At 40.2% G+C, this 16,872-nt stretch overlaps 2 protein-coding genes across 7 annotated transcripts in view; one reads left to right on the top strand and one right to left on the bottom strand.

Annotated features, from left to right (window-relative positions):
- cadm2b (cell adhesion molecule 2b) overlaps window positions 1-16,872 on the bottom strand; it is a 321,622-nt gene that overhangs the window by 41,054 nt on the left and 263,696 nt on the right. For all 6 annotated transcript variants that reach the window (XM_007234491.4, XM_007234495.4, XM_007234493.4 and 3 more), the window contains exons 4-5: window positions 6,152-6,304; window positions 5,675-5,812 (exon numbers count right to left, since the gene is read on the bottom strand). In XM_007234491.4, coding sequence (XP_007234553.1) covers window positions 5,675-5,812; window positions 6,152-6,304 — 291 coding nt within the window. The remainder of the gene's footprint in view (window positions 1-5,674; window positions 5,813-6,151; window positions 6,305-16,872) is intronic.
- Window positions 1-16,872, top strand: part of bach1a (BTB and CNC homology 1, basic leucine zipper transcription factor 1 a) — a 251,933-nt gene that overhangs the window by 66,338 nt on the left and 168,723 nt on the right. The gene's annotated exons all lie outside the window — the stretch shown is intronic.

Raw genomic sequence — 16,872 nt, 5'->3', positions numbered from 1 at the left:
CACATGACATGTTGAGACCATATTTAGCCAGCTTTGTGGGTATAATCTGGGTGGATTTGCCTCTCCAGGTGGAAATAATTCCCAGCTTGTCTGTTAACCTTTAGCGTAATACACCAAATGACTATTATCTGCTGTAAAATGACTGTTAGCCTGCTTATTCCAGTATTCAAGTGTCTGTGCCAAATGTATCCATATCTAAGACTTTACGCAGGAGGGATTTGCCTGTTCAGGTGAAAATAAGTCATAACTAGTCTGTTAAACCTTGTGTAAAGCTCTAAAACACTATTACCTGTTGCAATATGCTCAGCCATTTCTAAGAATACACTTAGAGAATTAAGGCACCTAAAGGCTCAAGTAAGATGGCTTAAACTGGAAAACACTGACATGTCAAAGTCATGTGATAGCAGTATATACATTGATTATGGAGTGCTACTTTAGGGGATGGTTTGAGGTCACACACATACTGTATTTTTTGCACTATAAGGCGCACTTAAAATACTTTAATTGTCCCAAAAGTATATGTCAACATGAAGGCATTACCACCTACAGTGGACAGTGCAGTGCATGGTAATAATGATGACCCGAACTGTCTGAAAGTGACCAGACATGCATATACTGTATCTCACAGGTCAGGGTTCTTCCGCTTCAATGGGACATGGCAAAAATCATGGGACTTGATACTAGTTACTGTCCCACGGTATCTGGCATGTCAGTGTAGAACCTTGAAAAAGTTTGGATGTTCTAAAATCTTTAAACTTTTTTGGATTGATAAGAAAAAAAAAAACTTGGAATGATAAGTGAAAGTGGTTTTTCTATGGCCTTTCTTTAAAAAAAAAAAAAACTTATTTAGTGCACCTTTTTGTGCATATGATGGCTCTGTGGGTGGTTGGATATGTCTGTTAAAGTAAAAATAATGTCCAGCAAGTCTCCTAAACTTTATAGTAATGTAATTTTGCCTCATAATCTCATAGACTGACCCTGAAGCTACACAGACAGTAAAACAGCTCATGAAACATACTTTAAAAGCTTTCAAATGTACTGGTATTGGCTCCATTCACTGCTGTTTGTTGTGTGTTCAGGGTCAGTTTAAATGAACAACCTGTACTAAGTGTTGAAGCTTTGCTGTCGATTTCTGATTTAAGGTATAAAGCAATGAAACTGTACGCTGTTCCCCAAAAGCATCTTAAAGATGATAATTCTTAGATGGTCGAACGAGCATCACAATGAGATCTTAAAAGTAAGCTGCTTATGGGAAAATGGGCCCTCATTAGACTGTGACAGAAAAGCTGTTTTCTGCTGTTATAAGAAAACCTGGTATTTGTAAGTTTTGCAAGTTTGACATTAATGAAATTGAATTACAGGGTATTCAATCATACAGTGTCTTCAAATTCTTGCTCTTTCTTTACATAATTAGCCAATTGTGTGGTGGGAGTACAATGTATAAAATATTGCAGATATAGGCCAGATGTTTTAGGTACAGTACTTTTTACACCAACAATCAGAGCAATATGATCTCAGTGATTTTGAGTGTGGGGAATTGATTCTGTAATGGCTGATCTCCTGGGACTTTCACTAAAAATCCAATAAATGAAAATACATCCAGTAAGGGGCAGTTCAATGGATGGCAAAAAGGATGTAGTATCTCTGCACAAATGTAGACTTTAGAATGCACAATGCATGAAAACCTAAGGGGACCAAGGATCATAACAACAGAAAACCACATTGGATTTCACTTCTATCAGCCAAGAACATAAAGCTGAGGTTGCAGTGGGCACAGGGTCACCCACACTATGATGATTATATCAGTATATCTAATTAACCGACGTATGTGGTTGTATACTGACATTGTATTGATTCTTGTCCTTACGAGCTTTGGTTCCTCCAGGTTTTTTTTTTTTTTTTTCTCCCATTTTTCTCCCAATTGTTTCACCCATTCAGCAGCTACTCAGCTGTATATAAAGTGATGCCACAACACTGCTGATTTAGCATTGCCAAGTAGTATCACAGTGAGCTCGGAGGAAAGCGCAGCGACCCGGTTCCGATACATCAGCTCCCAGATGCCTTGTGCTAATAGACATCACTCTAGAAATGAAAAGGGAAAATAGCACCATCTACCCACCAAGAGAGAGAGCAATGCCAATTATGCTCTCTCAGGTCTCTGACAGCTGGGGGCAAGCTGAGTGGCAGCGCTTTAGACCATTCGGCACCTGGGTTCCTCCAATTTTGAGATTTTTTCCATATCGCTGTTGCTTTGGCGTTTAAAAGCACTGTATAAATACATTTCATTTGCTTAGTTGTGTAAAAGTGTAAAAAAATATTTTCTTGGCACATGTGTTCTTGGGTCAAAAATCAATCCTCAACGGAATATTTATTTAATCACAGACTGTAATGGCAGTGCCATTGTCTCCTGTGTTTTGTCCTCTGTCTTTGTATACCTCCATGTCCCTAGGTGGTGCTGTCCTGTCTACTGCTCTGCATGGAGGTGAATAAAAAGGGGGGGGGAACTGCCATCCAGAGGCTGGATTGACTGAGAGAAAGCTGAGAGAGAGTGAGCTAGCTACTGCTTTGTGGTTTTGCCTGTGTGTGGTTTTGCCTGTGTGGGGTTTGTTAAGTTGTTAGCTTTTGATTTGGGTGTGAGGTTCTTGTTCACTGTGTTTGTACCAGAAAGGGGTAAGTGCCATTTGCTTTATAAAAATATATGTTCTCCTGTTTGTGGTTCGTTAGGGACTTAGGATTAGGCTTGTTTGCTTTTTATGTGGTTATATTCGGTACATGTGGGTTTTGTTTGTTGTTTTGACCCTGCTCATCCTTTGGAGAGATGCCTTTTTTCTTTTGTTTGTAAATAGTTGTAAATAAAAAAAAAATAACTTTTTTGAGCCTTGTCTAGTGTGTGTTTTGTCCCCCCCCCTCTTTTTACCCTATTCTTTCCATCCCCTATATATTTTCCTTCACCACTAGACCAGTCATAACAGGCTATATCAGTATTGTTGCTGACCGTGTGCATCCCTTCATGGCCACAATTTAGAGCATCTACCATCCGCTACCGATTAATCCCAGTATTATAGCACACATAATGGCATAAGCCATCTTAAACTGGTTTCCTGAACTTCAGTGACTTCACTATTCCTTAGGAGGCTTCACTGGTGCACCAGACCAGAACATCTCTTGGCTGTGGTGAAATGGGATATCAGCAGCATGAACATGTAGACACACTTAAGCTTCATTTCATGACACATTTACATTTTTTAACATATAAACATGGACCAGAATCTCACGCACAGCAAATTCTGTTTTTTCGAATAAACTCAAAGTTAATATCAACTCATTTTAAGTGTATATGCGTGACCATCGAATACAATCTTTAACAGAGTTAAAGTAACTTTTATCTGGGAGTTGGCTTTTTAACTCTGTTAAACAACCATTATATAAAATATCATGAGATACCCCATGGAAGGTAGCCCTGGTGGGCAAGACTACACACTGATGGTAAGCTAGGATTGAAGGACACGCCCATTAGAAAATTCAGTCACGTTCCTCAACACCTTGGAATAAACTCTGAAATACTACACCGCCAAAGAGTTCTCCCCAAATCGACTTGTAGTTTAAGTTGGAGAATAAACTCGCACAATCTAACACTCTCACACATTTTGTTTAACTCCACATTTCCTGACATTTACTCCAAACATTTACTGTGCAGGAATGCTGCCAACATCTTGCAGAATCTATTCCATGAAAAGCTGATGCTAAATATTATTAAATATATTTTTTGAGAGTAGTAGCAGAAAGGAGGCTCTACTCACATATATATTATAGTGTTTCTAATCAAGTGCTCAGTGAGCGTATATTCATCACAGGTATTCAGCACAGGTGTTGTGCAGGTCAGCACTCTCACGCTGAGAATCTTCATAAATATGAACTCTGGAGCACTCGTGCACAGCGAGTTAGACTGGAGTACCCAAGCGGCCTGAAAATTTGCTTATGAATCAAGAAGTCACGGCCATAATACCAGCTGATAACATACTGCCACTGCCATTGTGTCCTTAAGCCAGGCACTTAACCCCAAGTTTCTCCAGAGGGACAGTCCATGTAATTGCCATTTGCTGTGGATATGAGCGTCTGATAAATTAATAAATGTAAACCGTGCAGTGCTGCAGACCTCCAGGAGGAGTGTAGAACTCTGGTATATAAAAAAGAAAAGAAAAACTAAGGCAGGGGATGATGTAACAAGAGCTGAAGTGGCTTATTCATACACCACTTCTCAAATGCATTCTTCTGTACTGTAAGTGTTGCAATGTTCTTCATGAATTATAGAACAAATAAATAAAAAAAAATTATACTTGACCTAATGACCAATAGTGGTGATAAGAAAAAAAAATACAACCATATTGCCGGGCTGGTGTGCACTGATTAGACACTGGGGGCACTATAGTACACCCTATGCAAGGTGCGTCACGATGCTCTTTGCTACCTTACACCCAGTCAACAGTCTTAATTTTACACCTTGTGCCCGCAACATTAAAATAGCGTCTGAGATGGGGAAAATAAATCTACACTGATGAACATGGTAGTCTGGAAATGAGGTGTGTTAAGATAAATTTCTGGCGTGTTGCGACTTTGGCAGCAGAAATCACAGTTGCACCACTGGTTGAAATTAACCTAGACAACAGTCAATCATCAGAGTCCAGTCCTATAGGTGTGCCAGGGGCGCTGTGCGCACCCCCACTTGTTAAACACACACACATACACACTGCAGAAGGCAAACCCAACGTTTACCTCTAGAATAAACCAAATAAAGAATAAAATAATATTGCTGTTTTCTTAAATGAGCTGCTGGCTCATTTTTTGCGCCCTCACGATACCAAAGACACACCGACACGCCCTATATCCAGCTGCACGATCTGCAATTGACTGGTGCACTATACAGGGCCATCTCAAAAAATTTGAATATCTTTGAAAAGTTACTTTTTTATTTCAGTAATTCAGTTTAAATGTGAAACTCATATATTATATAGATGTATTACACACAGAGTGAGTTACAGCCAATGAAACCCAAAAATCAGTGTATCAGAAAATTTTAATATTATATAAGACCAATTGGTACTTGCAGTGTTTGAAATGCGGATTTTATTTTCCAGCAGGACATAGCAAACTGCCCACACTGCCAAAAGTATCAATTGGTCTTATATAATATTCTAAATTTCTAAGGGTTTTCATTGGCTGTAAGCCAAAATCATCAACAATAAAATAAATAAACGCTTAAAATAGATCACTATGTGTGTAATACATCTATATAATATATGAGTTTAACATTCTGAATTACTAAAATAAAGTAACCTTTCAAAGGTTTTTTGAGATGGCCCTGTAGTTTGCTAAAATAGGGCTCTGGGTTTTGCAACAAAAGGCGTAAAAGTGCTTCCCCTGCTGCCTTAGAGACTACTTTAGGGCAACGTACCTCCTGTTGAGAGATTGTTGTTTGCTATACCTATTTGTTTTTCCAACTGCTGGCATGATAATCTGGAGAGCCATCGCATACGACAGTCAGTCACTTCTAGTAGTCATTTTTTAAAGCAGGATAATGCTCACCCACACATAGCAAAGCTAATTGGGATTTTGAATTGGGAAAAAGCCTGTCCAACACATTTATGCACATCTCCATATATCCAGGTTTACCTACCTTGCACCTCCTTGTCATTCCTGAACCATCGGATATCAGCAGCTGGTTTGCTCCCAGTCGTTATGCATGTAAGTGTGACATCCTCACCTTCCACAGCAGGTCTCGAGAAGCCAATAATTTCTGGCTTCTCTGGTACTCCTAAAAGAAAAAGAGGGAGAGATTATTAAATTCACAGATTTCTGGCAATGGTTCAATTTATTGTGGCTCCCGGGATAGACGCTACTATATGGAGGTACTGGCACTGGATTATACTTCGTTCTAGCGTTATGCTAATAATAGCTCAGTATTAAAAATACAGCCTCCGCAAGCCAAACGGGGGCTCCATCAACCAACTTGAAATACTCTCCCTCATTTGCATCTGTCCCTGTGCTGCCAAAGTGCGGCTTACATCAGCTGCCCTTAGCTCCGTCAGGGCCGGGCTGACCTTACCGAAGCGGATTGATGAGGAGGAGGAGTGTGATCTATGAGAACATTTACCCAGCACTGTGAGGAAGGCCTTGGAGGTCTTGACGGGCATGGTGAAGAGTGAACACGTATACTGTCCCTCATCTGACAGAGTCACTTCACTGATGCTGATGGTCAACTCCTTCCACGAAGCTCGGACCAGCTCGATCCGGTTATCCCTCAGTGCTGCAACAGACAAACACAACAAATGTTAATCAATCGTATTGATAGAGGATTATGAATAGGCTAGCCATTCACACACATACACACCAACAGTCACACACAAATGTCAAAAGAAAACACAACATAAAGGTGCAGGAACTGTGACTGAGTGGGACAGTTCTATTTTCTCATATTTTCTTCTGTATGCATGTAAACTGTTAAAATAGGTTATATACCATTTTGTTTTTTTATTTTAATGTGCAAGTATGGTATCAAATGTGTCATTGTTTCGATAACGTCACATTTTACATTGGAAACGTTTAAAACTTTAAAGCTGAAAAATGTCTTGCTCCTGGGCTCATCGTAGAGACTAAAATGCATGTTGAACAACCCATTAAAGATATGCTTTACACAAGCATTTCTGGACAAGCCGAGTGATCCCTACAGATATGTAAAAGTAAAAGAAGCATGTGGACTAAGGTTGTGGAGTTATATCAAATGATTTCAAGCAAATATGCTGATTTCACCATGTTACACATTTCCCATGAGTACAATATCCTGCCCACTTCACTAAAGTACAGTACAGTAAAGTTACAGTAAAGTAAAGTAGCAGCATGTTAAGGCCCCAGTATCAACAATAAAGGAATCCATATTGGTCCCACATAGGATGGGACTAGGAGGAGTTAAACATGAGCCCTATCTGGGTTGTGCACGGGTCTATTTTAGTCATTGTAGTATAACTTGAATTTAATATTTACCTACATTAATATTGCTGTTAACTCCAGTGGTGTAACTAGTAGATGTGCCAGTGTAATGACTTGCACCAAGTGGATTGGTGTTATAATACTGTCAGCATGTTTAAAGACAACCACAATATTAGAAACACACAGAATTAAAATACAAGGCAAATATCAAGTAAATACAAAAACAAGGTCGGATACAAGAGAGTAAGCAGGGAAGGCAGGGAAAAACAAGTTGTATGAGGATAAACTGTCAATACTCAGCAAGGAGTGTGAGAAGTGAAGGTGTATATATAGTGAGTGTAACAGGTGAAATCAATATTCAGGTGAATGGCTTCCTGAAAGTGCCATGTCCAGTGTCATGTGATCGTGATTGTATAGAGTCTTGAGACTGGAGACTGCAGGTAGAGCTGAGTGTGGGAGGGACAGGAGTGGCTTCGGTGCCAGGCGTGACAAATGCATTATGTTATGAGATTTATAATTCAAAATAATTGAACAGCAATGTAATGTCTAGGCATAATAAAATATTCAATAAAAACAATTGGACAGTTGAAGTAGATTTATAAAAATAAAGGAGATGAGGCGAAGAGATGGGGATTAGTGTTAATCGTAATAATTACCATAGTTTACAAATACAGCCTGCTAATTACAAAATAAGCACAGCATGTATTGTTGATGTCAAATAACTGCGTACCCTGTGGAGAAATACACAGGAGTGGTAAAATTGCTTCATACGGTCTTGTATCTTTCTCCCATTATTGTAAAGACAGAAGCTTTTGCAAGCCATTCAGCAAGCCATTCAGTTATACATACAGTATAACAGTAATCATCATCAGGGGGCATATGCTGCTCAGACGTCTTAGCGATACACCAATAGAGCAGCTGGAACCTGCCACCTCACTCTTTCGTATTCTGAAGCATCATTGTCTGCTCAGACAAAAAGACGACGAGCTCTTAATTCAATAACCCGCAATTTCTTATAACTTCATTTCAAGCTCCCAGCAGACTTCGGCGCTTGCTCATTGAGACATCATCCCATGAAACGTATTGAATTTCCCAGCGCAGCTTTGTTTAAGTGAGACCACGCTGACATCCGCTGAGTCTTTGAAGTCCGCGCAGATGCTCCAGAGCTGAGGATATCTCAGAGCAGAGATGTTCGTATATCTGCCTGAGCGTACAGCGGCGTATCAACCGAAGAAGACGTGAAGAAGCGTGATCCATGAAAAAAGCCTTAAATGAGCAAAAATGTGAAACATTTGTTTGAAAACAACAGAGCTTTACAGATCATAGAGGGTTTCTGAAGGCCAAATTAAACCACCAGCTTTGCTATGGCCTAAGACTGTGAATGCGTCTATGTGTGTGTATGTTTTTGTTTTTTTAGAAGATTTATTAATTTCTTTTTCATTATTTTCATTAGTATTTCATTATAAACAAAATTAATTTCCTATACAGAAGAAAAAAATACAAATCACAAATAAAATGAAAGGCAGCAGAAAGAAGAAAAAAACTTAGAATATCTGCCCCTTTTATCCCAAAAATAATTTAGAACAATAGTAATTTTCCCCCCAAAAAACTAAACAAAAACAAACTTAACCAAAAACATCAAATCCTTCTCAAACAACAGTTTATATAGTTACACATTATAGACATTATACTATTTCATATTTTTTTAAACACACACATTGATCTTGCATTTTTAACATCACTCTCCAATTTAGTATGTAAGTAAGTAAGTTTTTATAGTCTTATATATTTTCTATTGTTCTGTGTTTTAATTTAGGTTTAAATATGTTTCTTATTATATTGTGTATCCATCCATCCATCCATCCATCCATCCATCCATCCATCCATCCATCCATCCATCCATCCATCCATCCATCCATCCATCCATCCATCCATCCATCCATCCATCCATCCATCCATCCATCCATCCATCCATCCATCCATCCATCTATCTATCTATCTATCTAATTATTTCATAAGATTTCTGCTTTACAAACATCTCTATTCCCTTAAGATTGTAACAACTCTTTTTTTTTATTTTTTTTTTACAAAATTGTAATTGGATGTTTGAACCTAATGTATTTTTATGAGCCTTATACATAAACAATAAAATATGTGTGTGTGAGGAGGGGGGTTTGTTGGGTGTGTGTGTGTGTGTGTGTGTGTGTGAGACAGCAAACGCTCTTTTGGGGCTTTTGGCAGGAGCAGAAGCAAGGTGATCAGGTCTGAGCTCGCACTGCACACAAGCCTGAAGATAGAGCTGCAGCGAAGCCCCACAGAGACACATGCCATCAAAGCTTTGGACCAGATGACACACTTCCACTGCCCCACATCCTTCTATCTCCCTCAGACACAGAGAGACGAGGAGGCGGATGAGAGCGTGCCCGTCCCTTGTTGTTTCCGGAAATCTTCCGCACACACATACACACGTGTGTGCATATGGAACATCACAAAGTTGGTGATAAGCCTAGGCGAGCGAGCCGAGGCCCAAGTCGCTGTTTGTGCTGCTGGCAGCGGAAATGTGGAAGAAGGAGAGTGGAAAACACTGCATTTTTCATTCAAGTCTCACTACGACAGGATGCTGGGCACGGGGCCTCTGCAGAAGATAAAGAAATAAATAGAGGGAAATGTGACACAAGCGTGTGGCGTGCCCACGCAGCGATAATTAGCATAGTCGAACGAAAGGTTTTTCGGTCAGCCAGAGAGGTACAGTAAATACCGCTTCCTGTCAGAACTCGCAACGTTAAGTGGACTTTAAATACGCATCACTAAATGTCACTTGAAGTGGGATTTGTGTGCAGTATCTTCCTCTGACACAATGAGGTTAAGCTCACGAGGTTTGCGTAAATCCATTGACGGACTAAGACGCACAAAGGTTTGAATAACCCTAAAGACAACTGTTATCAATTCCACCCAGGCCAGCAGGAGCTGGCAAGAAAAAATAAATAAAATAAAAAACGGCACCAGCACCACCACCACCACCCCCTCCTTCCAAGTTGAAGGATCGAAATCCAGCCAGATGCCCAGACTTAGCCGCGATCTGTCACAATCTCAGTAAAATGCCAGTGCCCGACAAAGCTATTTTTTTTTCCAGGAGCTTAGAGAAGTCAACAAGATGAAACGGTTGGTATCTGACGCCCCTCTGATTTCGGCTGTGGGCTTACACCACTTAGAGAGGAGCATAAATCCACAGTGTTTGACCTTGCGTGCTCTACCTCTCTCTCTCTCTTTCTTTTTCTCTCTCACACTGTCGGTCTTCTGATGAAGGTCCTGGCCATTTCATATCAGAGCTGTGGACGTCCCAGCACTCCCTCGGGAACTGAGCATGCAGAATAGTAAAACTAGCACCTAATGCTGATAAACCACAGATGCCAACATACAGTACAACCACATGCCGGATATCATGGGTGGGCAGTATGGAACGTATAAATACTAGTATAGATAATAGGAACATTTTTTAAATACTTCTGTAGAAGTTTAAGTATCAACTCAAGCTTTTCACTCAAGTAAAAGTGTAAAAGTACTGCTTTCAAAACTACTTAACCTCCTTGTACCTGGCGTCCACATGTGTGGACATTGCATTTTGGGTTGTCTAGACCACAACACTGACATTTGCTCTACAAAGGCCTGGAGTCCTCTGATGAGGCCATTTAACTGTCACCTAGTGGTGGCAGAAGAGTTGAACACGTTACAGTTTCGATTACAGTTCAGACATTTAAATGAACAGTAAATACAGTAAGTGTTGAAGCAGCACTTCAAATGTGCCGTACTGCTCAAAGGGGCACAATTGTTGTTTCTACTTAGCTTAGCTTTAGCTACCTCTCCACCACCACCCAGCGTTAAGACCTGCTGAATTAGAAGTTCCTTATAGTGTCTCTTAAAATGAGCCTCATCATCCAGTGCACCCCTTCTGTATGAAAATAGACCAGAAAATAGACATTTATTGATAGTGCGCCCTTATAATCCGGTGCGCCTTATAGTGCGAAACATACGGTAAGGTAACAAAATATTTGTACTATCTCACTTGACACCTCTAATGAAGTTTTACCTCAGGGGACAGCTGGGGAATGAACACACCTGTATAAGTCACGAGGTGGTCTCTTGTGATTTTGAAGGTTAAACACTGGCCTTTTTTAAGCTATGCAATGTGGTTGCAAATGCATGGAATATAGTTGATTTTTTCTCAAACCGTAGATCTGCACAATTCCGTCCAAATCACAAATCAGACCATCCTGTCCTCAGCAGCAACATTCGGGTCCAGTGTCTTCTCCAAATGCAATCAAACTCCTTAAAAACAGGGAGAACGAGAGGCCGGTGGCGTGTTAGCATCTGATCTGCAGCTGGTGTATTGGTCTTGGCATCGATGCGCTCGCAGAAGCCAAGTGCTTCACTCTGTGCAATTAGACTGCTTTAACTGCCGCCTGTGGATGGTAAGTATCTGTGGAGGAAATGATGATTACAGGAATCCAAGCCTATTGTTCTTGCTGCGGACAGGAAGCCATTACCGAGGAGCGCTTAGGGCCAATAAGCACTCTCCCGCAGGTGGCTGCTGATCACAGGTTAAAAGAGATTCCCTAAAGCAGGTGTACGGCTAAAATGGGGGGGGGAGCTTTTCCAAATTGTCTAAATTGTACGTATGTGACAGAAAGGTTTTTCTGAATCAGAGTAAAAATAGCCACCAAGCTATATCTGACATATTGGTCAAATTCTAGGGTAAGCTTTAGTTTCAGAAAAAAAAAAAAACACTGGAGATGCTCAGGGGCAGCAGTTATGATAGAAGAATAAAAGATCATCTTCTCTTCAAAGATGATTCTCAGAGGCTTTGTTTCTTTCCTTCCCGCTGAACATTTACGTTTGTTCATCAAGCTTGTTTGCTATATCAAACCTCAAGATGAGACACATTTAGGTCATGCTCTGAATGCGCGCTCTGTCTTTACACAGAGTGTATTCTGGTGGCAAGACATGTAACACTCTGGTGGATAGCTTCAGATATCTGCAGGAACAGGGCTGAAAGGGTTACTTTAAAAATTACCTGTTAAAAACGTAATTGTAACATAATCTGATGGATTACTGACTTAAAGGGATAGTTCGGTATTTTTGACATGAGTCTGTATGGCATCATCATAACCAGTGTCGTGCATCCACACTGACTTACCCCCCACAGCGTCCTGTGAGCCGAGTTCTTGTCCAGTTTAGGTCAAAGCGAAAGTAGTCCGGCATGTTTGCTGGGGTCAGGAAAATAACTCCTTTTTCTTCCCAAAGCAGTACGTGTTCAAAAGAGTGATTTATTTACATCACAAAAAACTAACCCTGCAAAAGTCACGCCTCGTAAATCACTTGGGTCCTACTTTCTCTCGTTCCATATCAATGCGCGCAGCGCTGCAACCTGACAGCTAGCCTACGTGTTTGGGTCGCTTTGTTTACTTCTCGCCTCGAGAACATGTCTGACTACGAGAGTGACGAGGAAAACATTGATCACCGCTCAGAGCCACGGGGATATCTTTATGAACCCGAGTATACAGATGTTGAACTTCGCCAAATGGAATTAGATCGGGCAGAAAGAGAGAGGGTGGACAGAGAAGTGGTGGAAGATGAAACTGGAGCCACTGCTGGAGCTGCGATACCCAGGGTGGCCGACAAATCCTGGTGCACTTGTTTCAAGTGCGAAATAATGCAGACCGAGGTGGAATGCTACTGTTGCCACGAGTGGGACTTACTTATGCCCGAGATGCAAGACCTATCCATTGATGAGGATGTCAGCGGGGCAGCTGCTTGCATCACAAACAACAGTGACTTCCCTGCACTCCTGAATGCTGGTGTGTTGAGAACTTTTTTACGCTATGAGCGAATGCTGTAGAGAACATTGGTAGGCTACAGTTTTATTTACCTGGGGTGCAGGGACAGCAGATTTCTTCAGAATCCGTTTCTTCCTCTGTCGTTGTCCAGGACATGTGGATAAAAAGTCATCATCGCTGAAGTGCGCACTGCAAACACGAAGCTTTTTTATTTTTTCCACTTTTGTGTCCACATGGATGCCCAGCGCTAGTACCCAAAGTTTCCTCAGAGCAACATCAGTCACAGGAAAACGATGAAAACTCTGCGGAGAATCAGCCACATCTTTGTTGCTACAGCCTGGATAGTCACAAGTCCGCACCATTTTAACACACACACACACACACACACCTAGCTATATATATATATGTGTTTACAAAGCTTATAAAAGCCAATAGACTTCTCCCTAAAGTTAGCTCGTTTGCGTTGCTAGTCTGAACACAGCTGCTAAGCACTGCCAAAACACAGAACAAGTTGACGCGTGCGCAGCTCGCTGTCAGAATGACGCGCACTGATACGAAATGAGAGAAAGTAGGACCCAAGTGATTTACGAGGCGTGACTTTTGCAGGGTTAGTTTTTTGTGATGTAAATAAATCACTCTTTTGAACACGTACTGCTTTGGGAAGAAAAAGGAGTTATTTTCCTGACCCCAGCAAACATGCCGGACTACTTTCGCTTTGACCTAAACTGGACAAGAACTCGGCTCACAGGACGCTGTGGGGGGTAAGTCAGTGTGGATGCACGACACTGGTTATGATGATGCCATACAGACTCATGTCAAAAATACCGAACTATCCCTTTAAACTAATGTAATCTAATTACTTTTAGTTGCATTTAAATTTCTTATTTTTTGGCTATTTGGATTACTAAAATATTCCCTAGAAACACAAATGCACATCATTTAGCATCAGAAAGAAAGACAACGCAAATCCAAGCATTATTTTCTTACCCTTCATTTTTTCTTTAAATTGGAGTCTTTTGATTAATTTATATGTGTTACGTGCCACAAGATCACGTATATCTTTTTTGTGTTTTGTTTTCTTTCTATTTTGTTTTCTTCTTTCTACTCTACTCCTATCCTGCACTGTCCAGAGTTCTGCCAGCCAATGGGAGACATGCTGAGGATCAGCTGACCAGATCCACCAATGGGAGGAGTGGCTCACCAGGAAGGGGTGGTGCTTCCTGTTTAAATACCTCCACGTGTGGACTAATGGAAGATCCTTTTGTGTTTGTGAGAGGCTTTGTGGTACTATGTAGTTTTTCATACTGAGACTGACTGTTAGAGTATACTGAAACTCTGTTAAGGATTATGCTGTTTGCCTCTGTTTGTTTAGCCTGAGTTTTAGCCTCATGTGTTCTTATCTGCAGCTGTCTCTTTTTATTCAGTTCTGTTTTCTCTAACCACCCTGGCATGGACAGGCAAGGAAAGGCGCCTATACATTACATCACAGTAGGTAAAACCTTGTATAGACACACTAGGTAAGGGGTGGGTGCCACGTTTGTATATTTTTGTTAGGTTATTTTGTTGGTTAGGTAGTTAAGTTGTTTTTCTTTATATCTTTCCTTTGGCACCATCCATGGTCCACCCAGAAGGTTGGTTTTTGAGTTTTAACTTCTTTAAACAAATCTGTACTGTTACACATGGCTTTTAAACAACTGGTATGTTTTAAGTACTGCTGATTTGTAAAAGAAAACCTTTTTCTGAGTAAAAAGCTCAAAGGAATTCAACTTGTCTGTCTCCTCACTTCCATTTATCAACACACACTCATAATGTTACTGCCTAACTTGTACCTCTCATACCCCAGCCACCATCTTACAAGGGGCTCGTAACAAAATGGGACAGTGTCGCACCATTGAACAAAAATTACACTCATGGACTCCATTTCCCAGAATCCCCTGGCCTCTTGCACCCCTCATTGCACTGATCATGTGACTCTGCTCAGGTCCAGATCACCTGAATTCTAGATTGGCTTCACCCGTCTATACTTAAAAAGTTTGGACACTTCTCATTTAATGCTTTTGTTTATTTATTCATTTATTTATTTATCTGATGCATTGTAAATTAATTCTTAAGTTATCCAGACTATGAAGGAACACATTAGGAATCATGTATTAATTTAAAAGTGTTAAACGAACTGAAATACTCTGTGCAGCATTCAGGTGGCTCTTATCTGGAGTGCTGTTTACTTGCGGTTTCTGAGGCTGGTTACTCTGATGAACTTATCCAGTGCAACAGAAGTAACTCTAGGTCTGCCTTTCCTGGAGCTGTCCTGATGAGAGCCAGTTTCATCATAATGTTTTGATGGTCTTTGCAACTGCGCTTCAGGATACTTTCAAAGTTCTTTTTCTGATTATTTTTCTGATTGACTGACCTTTTTATCTTTACTTCTTTGAGTAGTTATTGCCATAATATGGATTAGAATGTTACTTAAATAAAGCTATTCACTGCCTCTCACCAACTCTACCTCTTCACAACTTTACAACTGATGCTCTCAAACACATTAAGAGGCAAGAAATTCAAGGAATTAACAGCACAGCTGTAAAACTGACAGAAAGTGCCACCAAGATGTGCACAGCTGTCATCTAAGCAAGAGGTGCTACTTTGAAAAATCTAAACTAATAAACACAATGAAGAACATAAAGATGCGATTTGATTGATCTAGATTAGGGATATATAACTAATAGAACTACTTATTTTTGTCCTGTAACTGCAACAATTAGCGGCATCCTACGCATTATACAGTTATGTGTAATATGTTACGACCCAAACCTGTGCAGCCCTATATGTAAATGTATACAAGATTCAAGGTTAGGGCACTCTAATAAATTACAATAATATTTTAAAACAAAGGAAACAAAGCAAAATAAGTAAATGTAATTATAAAAGTCCAAACATTTAAATCCACATTGTATGGTTTTGCTGTGTTCCTCGTGTTGTACAGTATATACACACTGATTATCATTCATTCTGAAGGTTAAAAAAATAGCTTTCCATCAATGTCCAGCTGAGAATTACATGCCTGAAGCTGCAGTGAATGAAGTACAGAGCCAATGTGATGTACAAAGCTCTTGATGTAGCAAAGAGAAGCCCTGTCTTTGGGGTTGCTAAAAAATTACTTGCTGAGATGTGTGACTGTGAGGCTTGTAAATACTGAAAAAGTGGAGAATGCAAATGACAAGTGGACGGCACAAATGAAACATCTGAAAAGAACTTCTTTGAAATGGTTATGCTGCAAATCTCTTGAGAATAAGTGCTGCAAGAAAAAATCCAGCATCTAACTGGCAACTGGGCTGAAGTAAAAATACTGTGGAAAAATAGAATAATTGACATCTTCAAGGGTCGGTTTCCCAGTCTCGGATTAAGGATAATCATAGACTAAAAAGATTTTCTTATAGTGATTTTCTGTTGTCACTGCGATTTAGTCAAGGACTAGACTTAATACACACTCATCCTTTAGAAAATAGTTGTATCCAGGTGGAAGTGTCCGTTTGCAATGCTATTCGGAAGGAAGATAAAGGTTACAAGGAAGTGTGTAAGATGTAATGCATGTGTAACGCAACATGCCAACATCTTGACATTGGAGTTGTAGAGGTTCCTAATGGTGTTCTATAATAAAACATGCAGCTTGTTTATTCCCGCAGTGGTGTGCTGTGGTGAAGTGTTGGCTGTTTGAAGGGCAAAACAGAGAGGTACAAGGTCTTGTATCATCATTGTGATGGCACCTATAGGGCACCACATCAAATTTAATCCAATCACTTGTGGGGCACTTCTCTATTAAAGGAGCACCTAACTAAGCATTTTATCATGTTCTCTCACCTGGAGGAGAACCCTAATACAGCACTGCCTACCCCCAGCACCCTTTGGAACACTGTCATTGAGAATTTCATAGAAGGCACTTAAAAGGACTGTTTTCTATTTTTTTCTACATTTTTTCACATTATCAAATGATTCATTATACATCTAAAGGCATCATAATCTATTGATTTATTGACTCGATAAGATTTTTCCCTACAAG

This window comes from Astyanax mexicanus, chromosome 18 (genome assembly GCF_023375975.1).
Source record: "Astyanax mexicanus isolate ESR-SI-001 chromosome 18, AstMex3_surface, whole genome shotgun sequence".
NCBI classification, from domain to species: domain Eukaryota; kingdom Metazoa; phylum Chordata; class Actinopteri; order Characiformes; family Acestrorhamphidae; genus Astyanax; species Astyanax mexicanus.
This window is presented reverse-complemented; position numbering and strand designations above follow the sequence as displayed.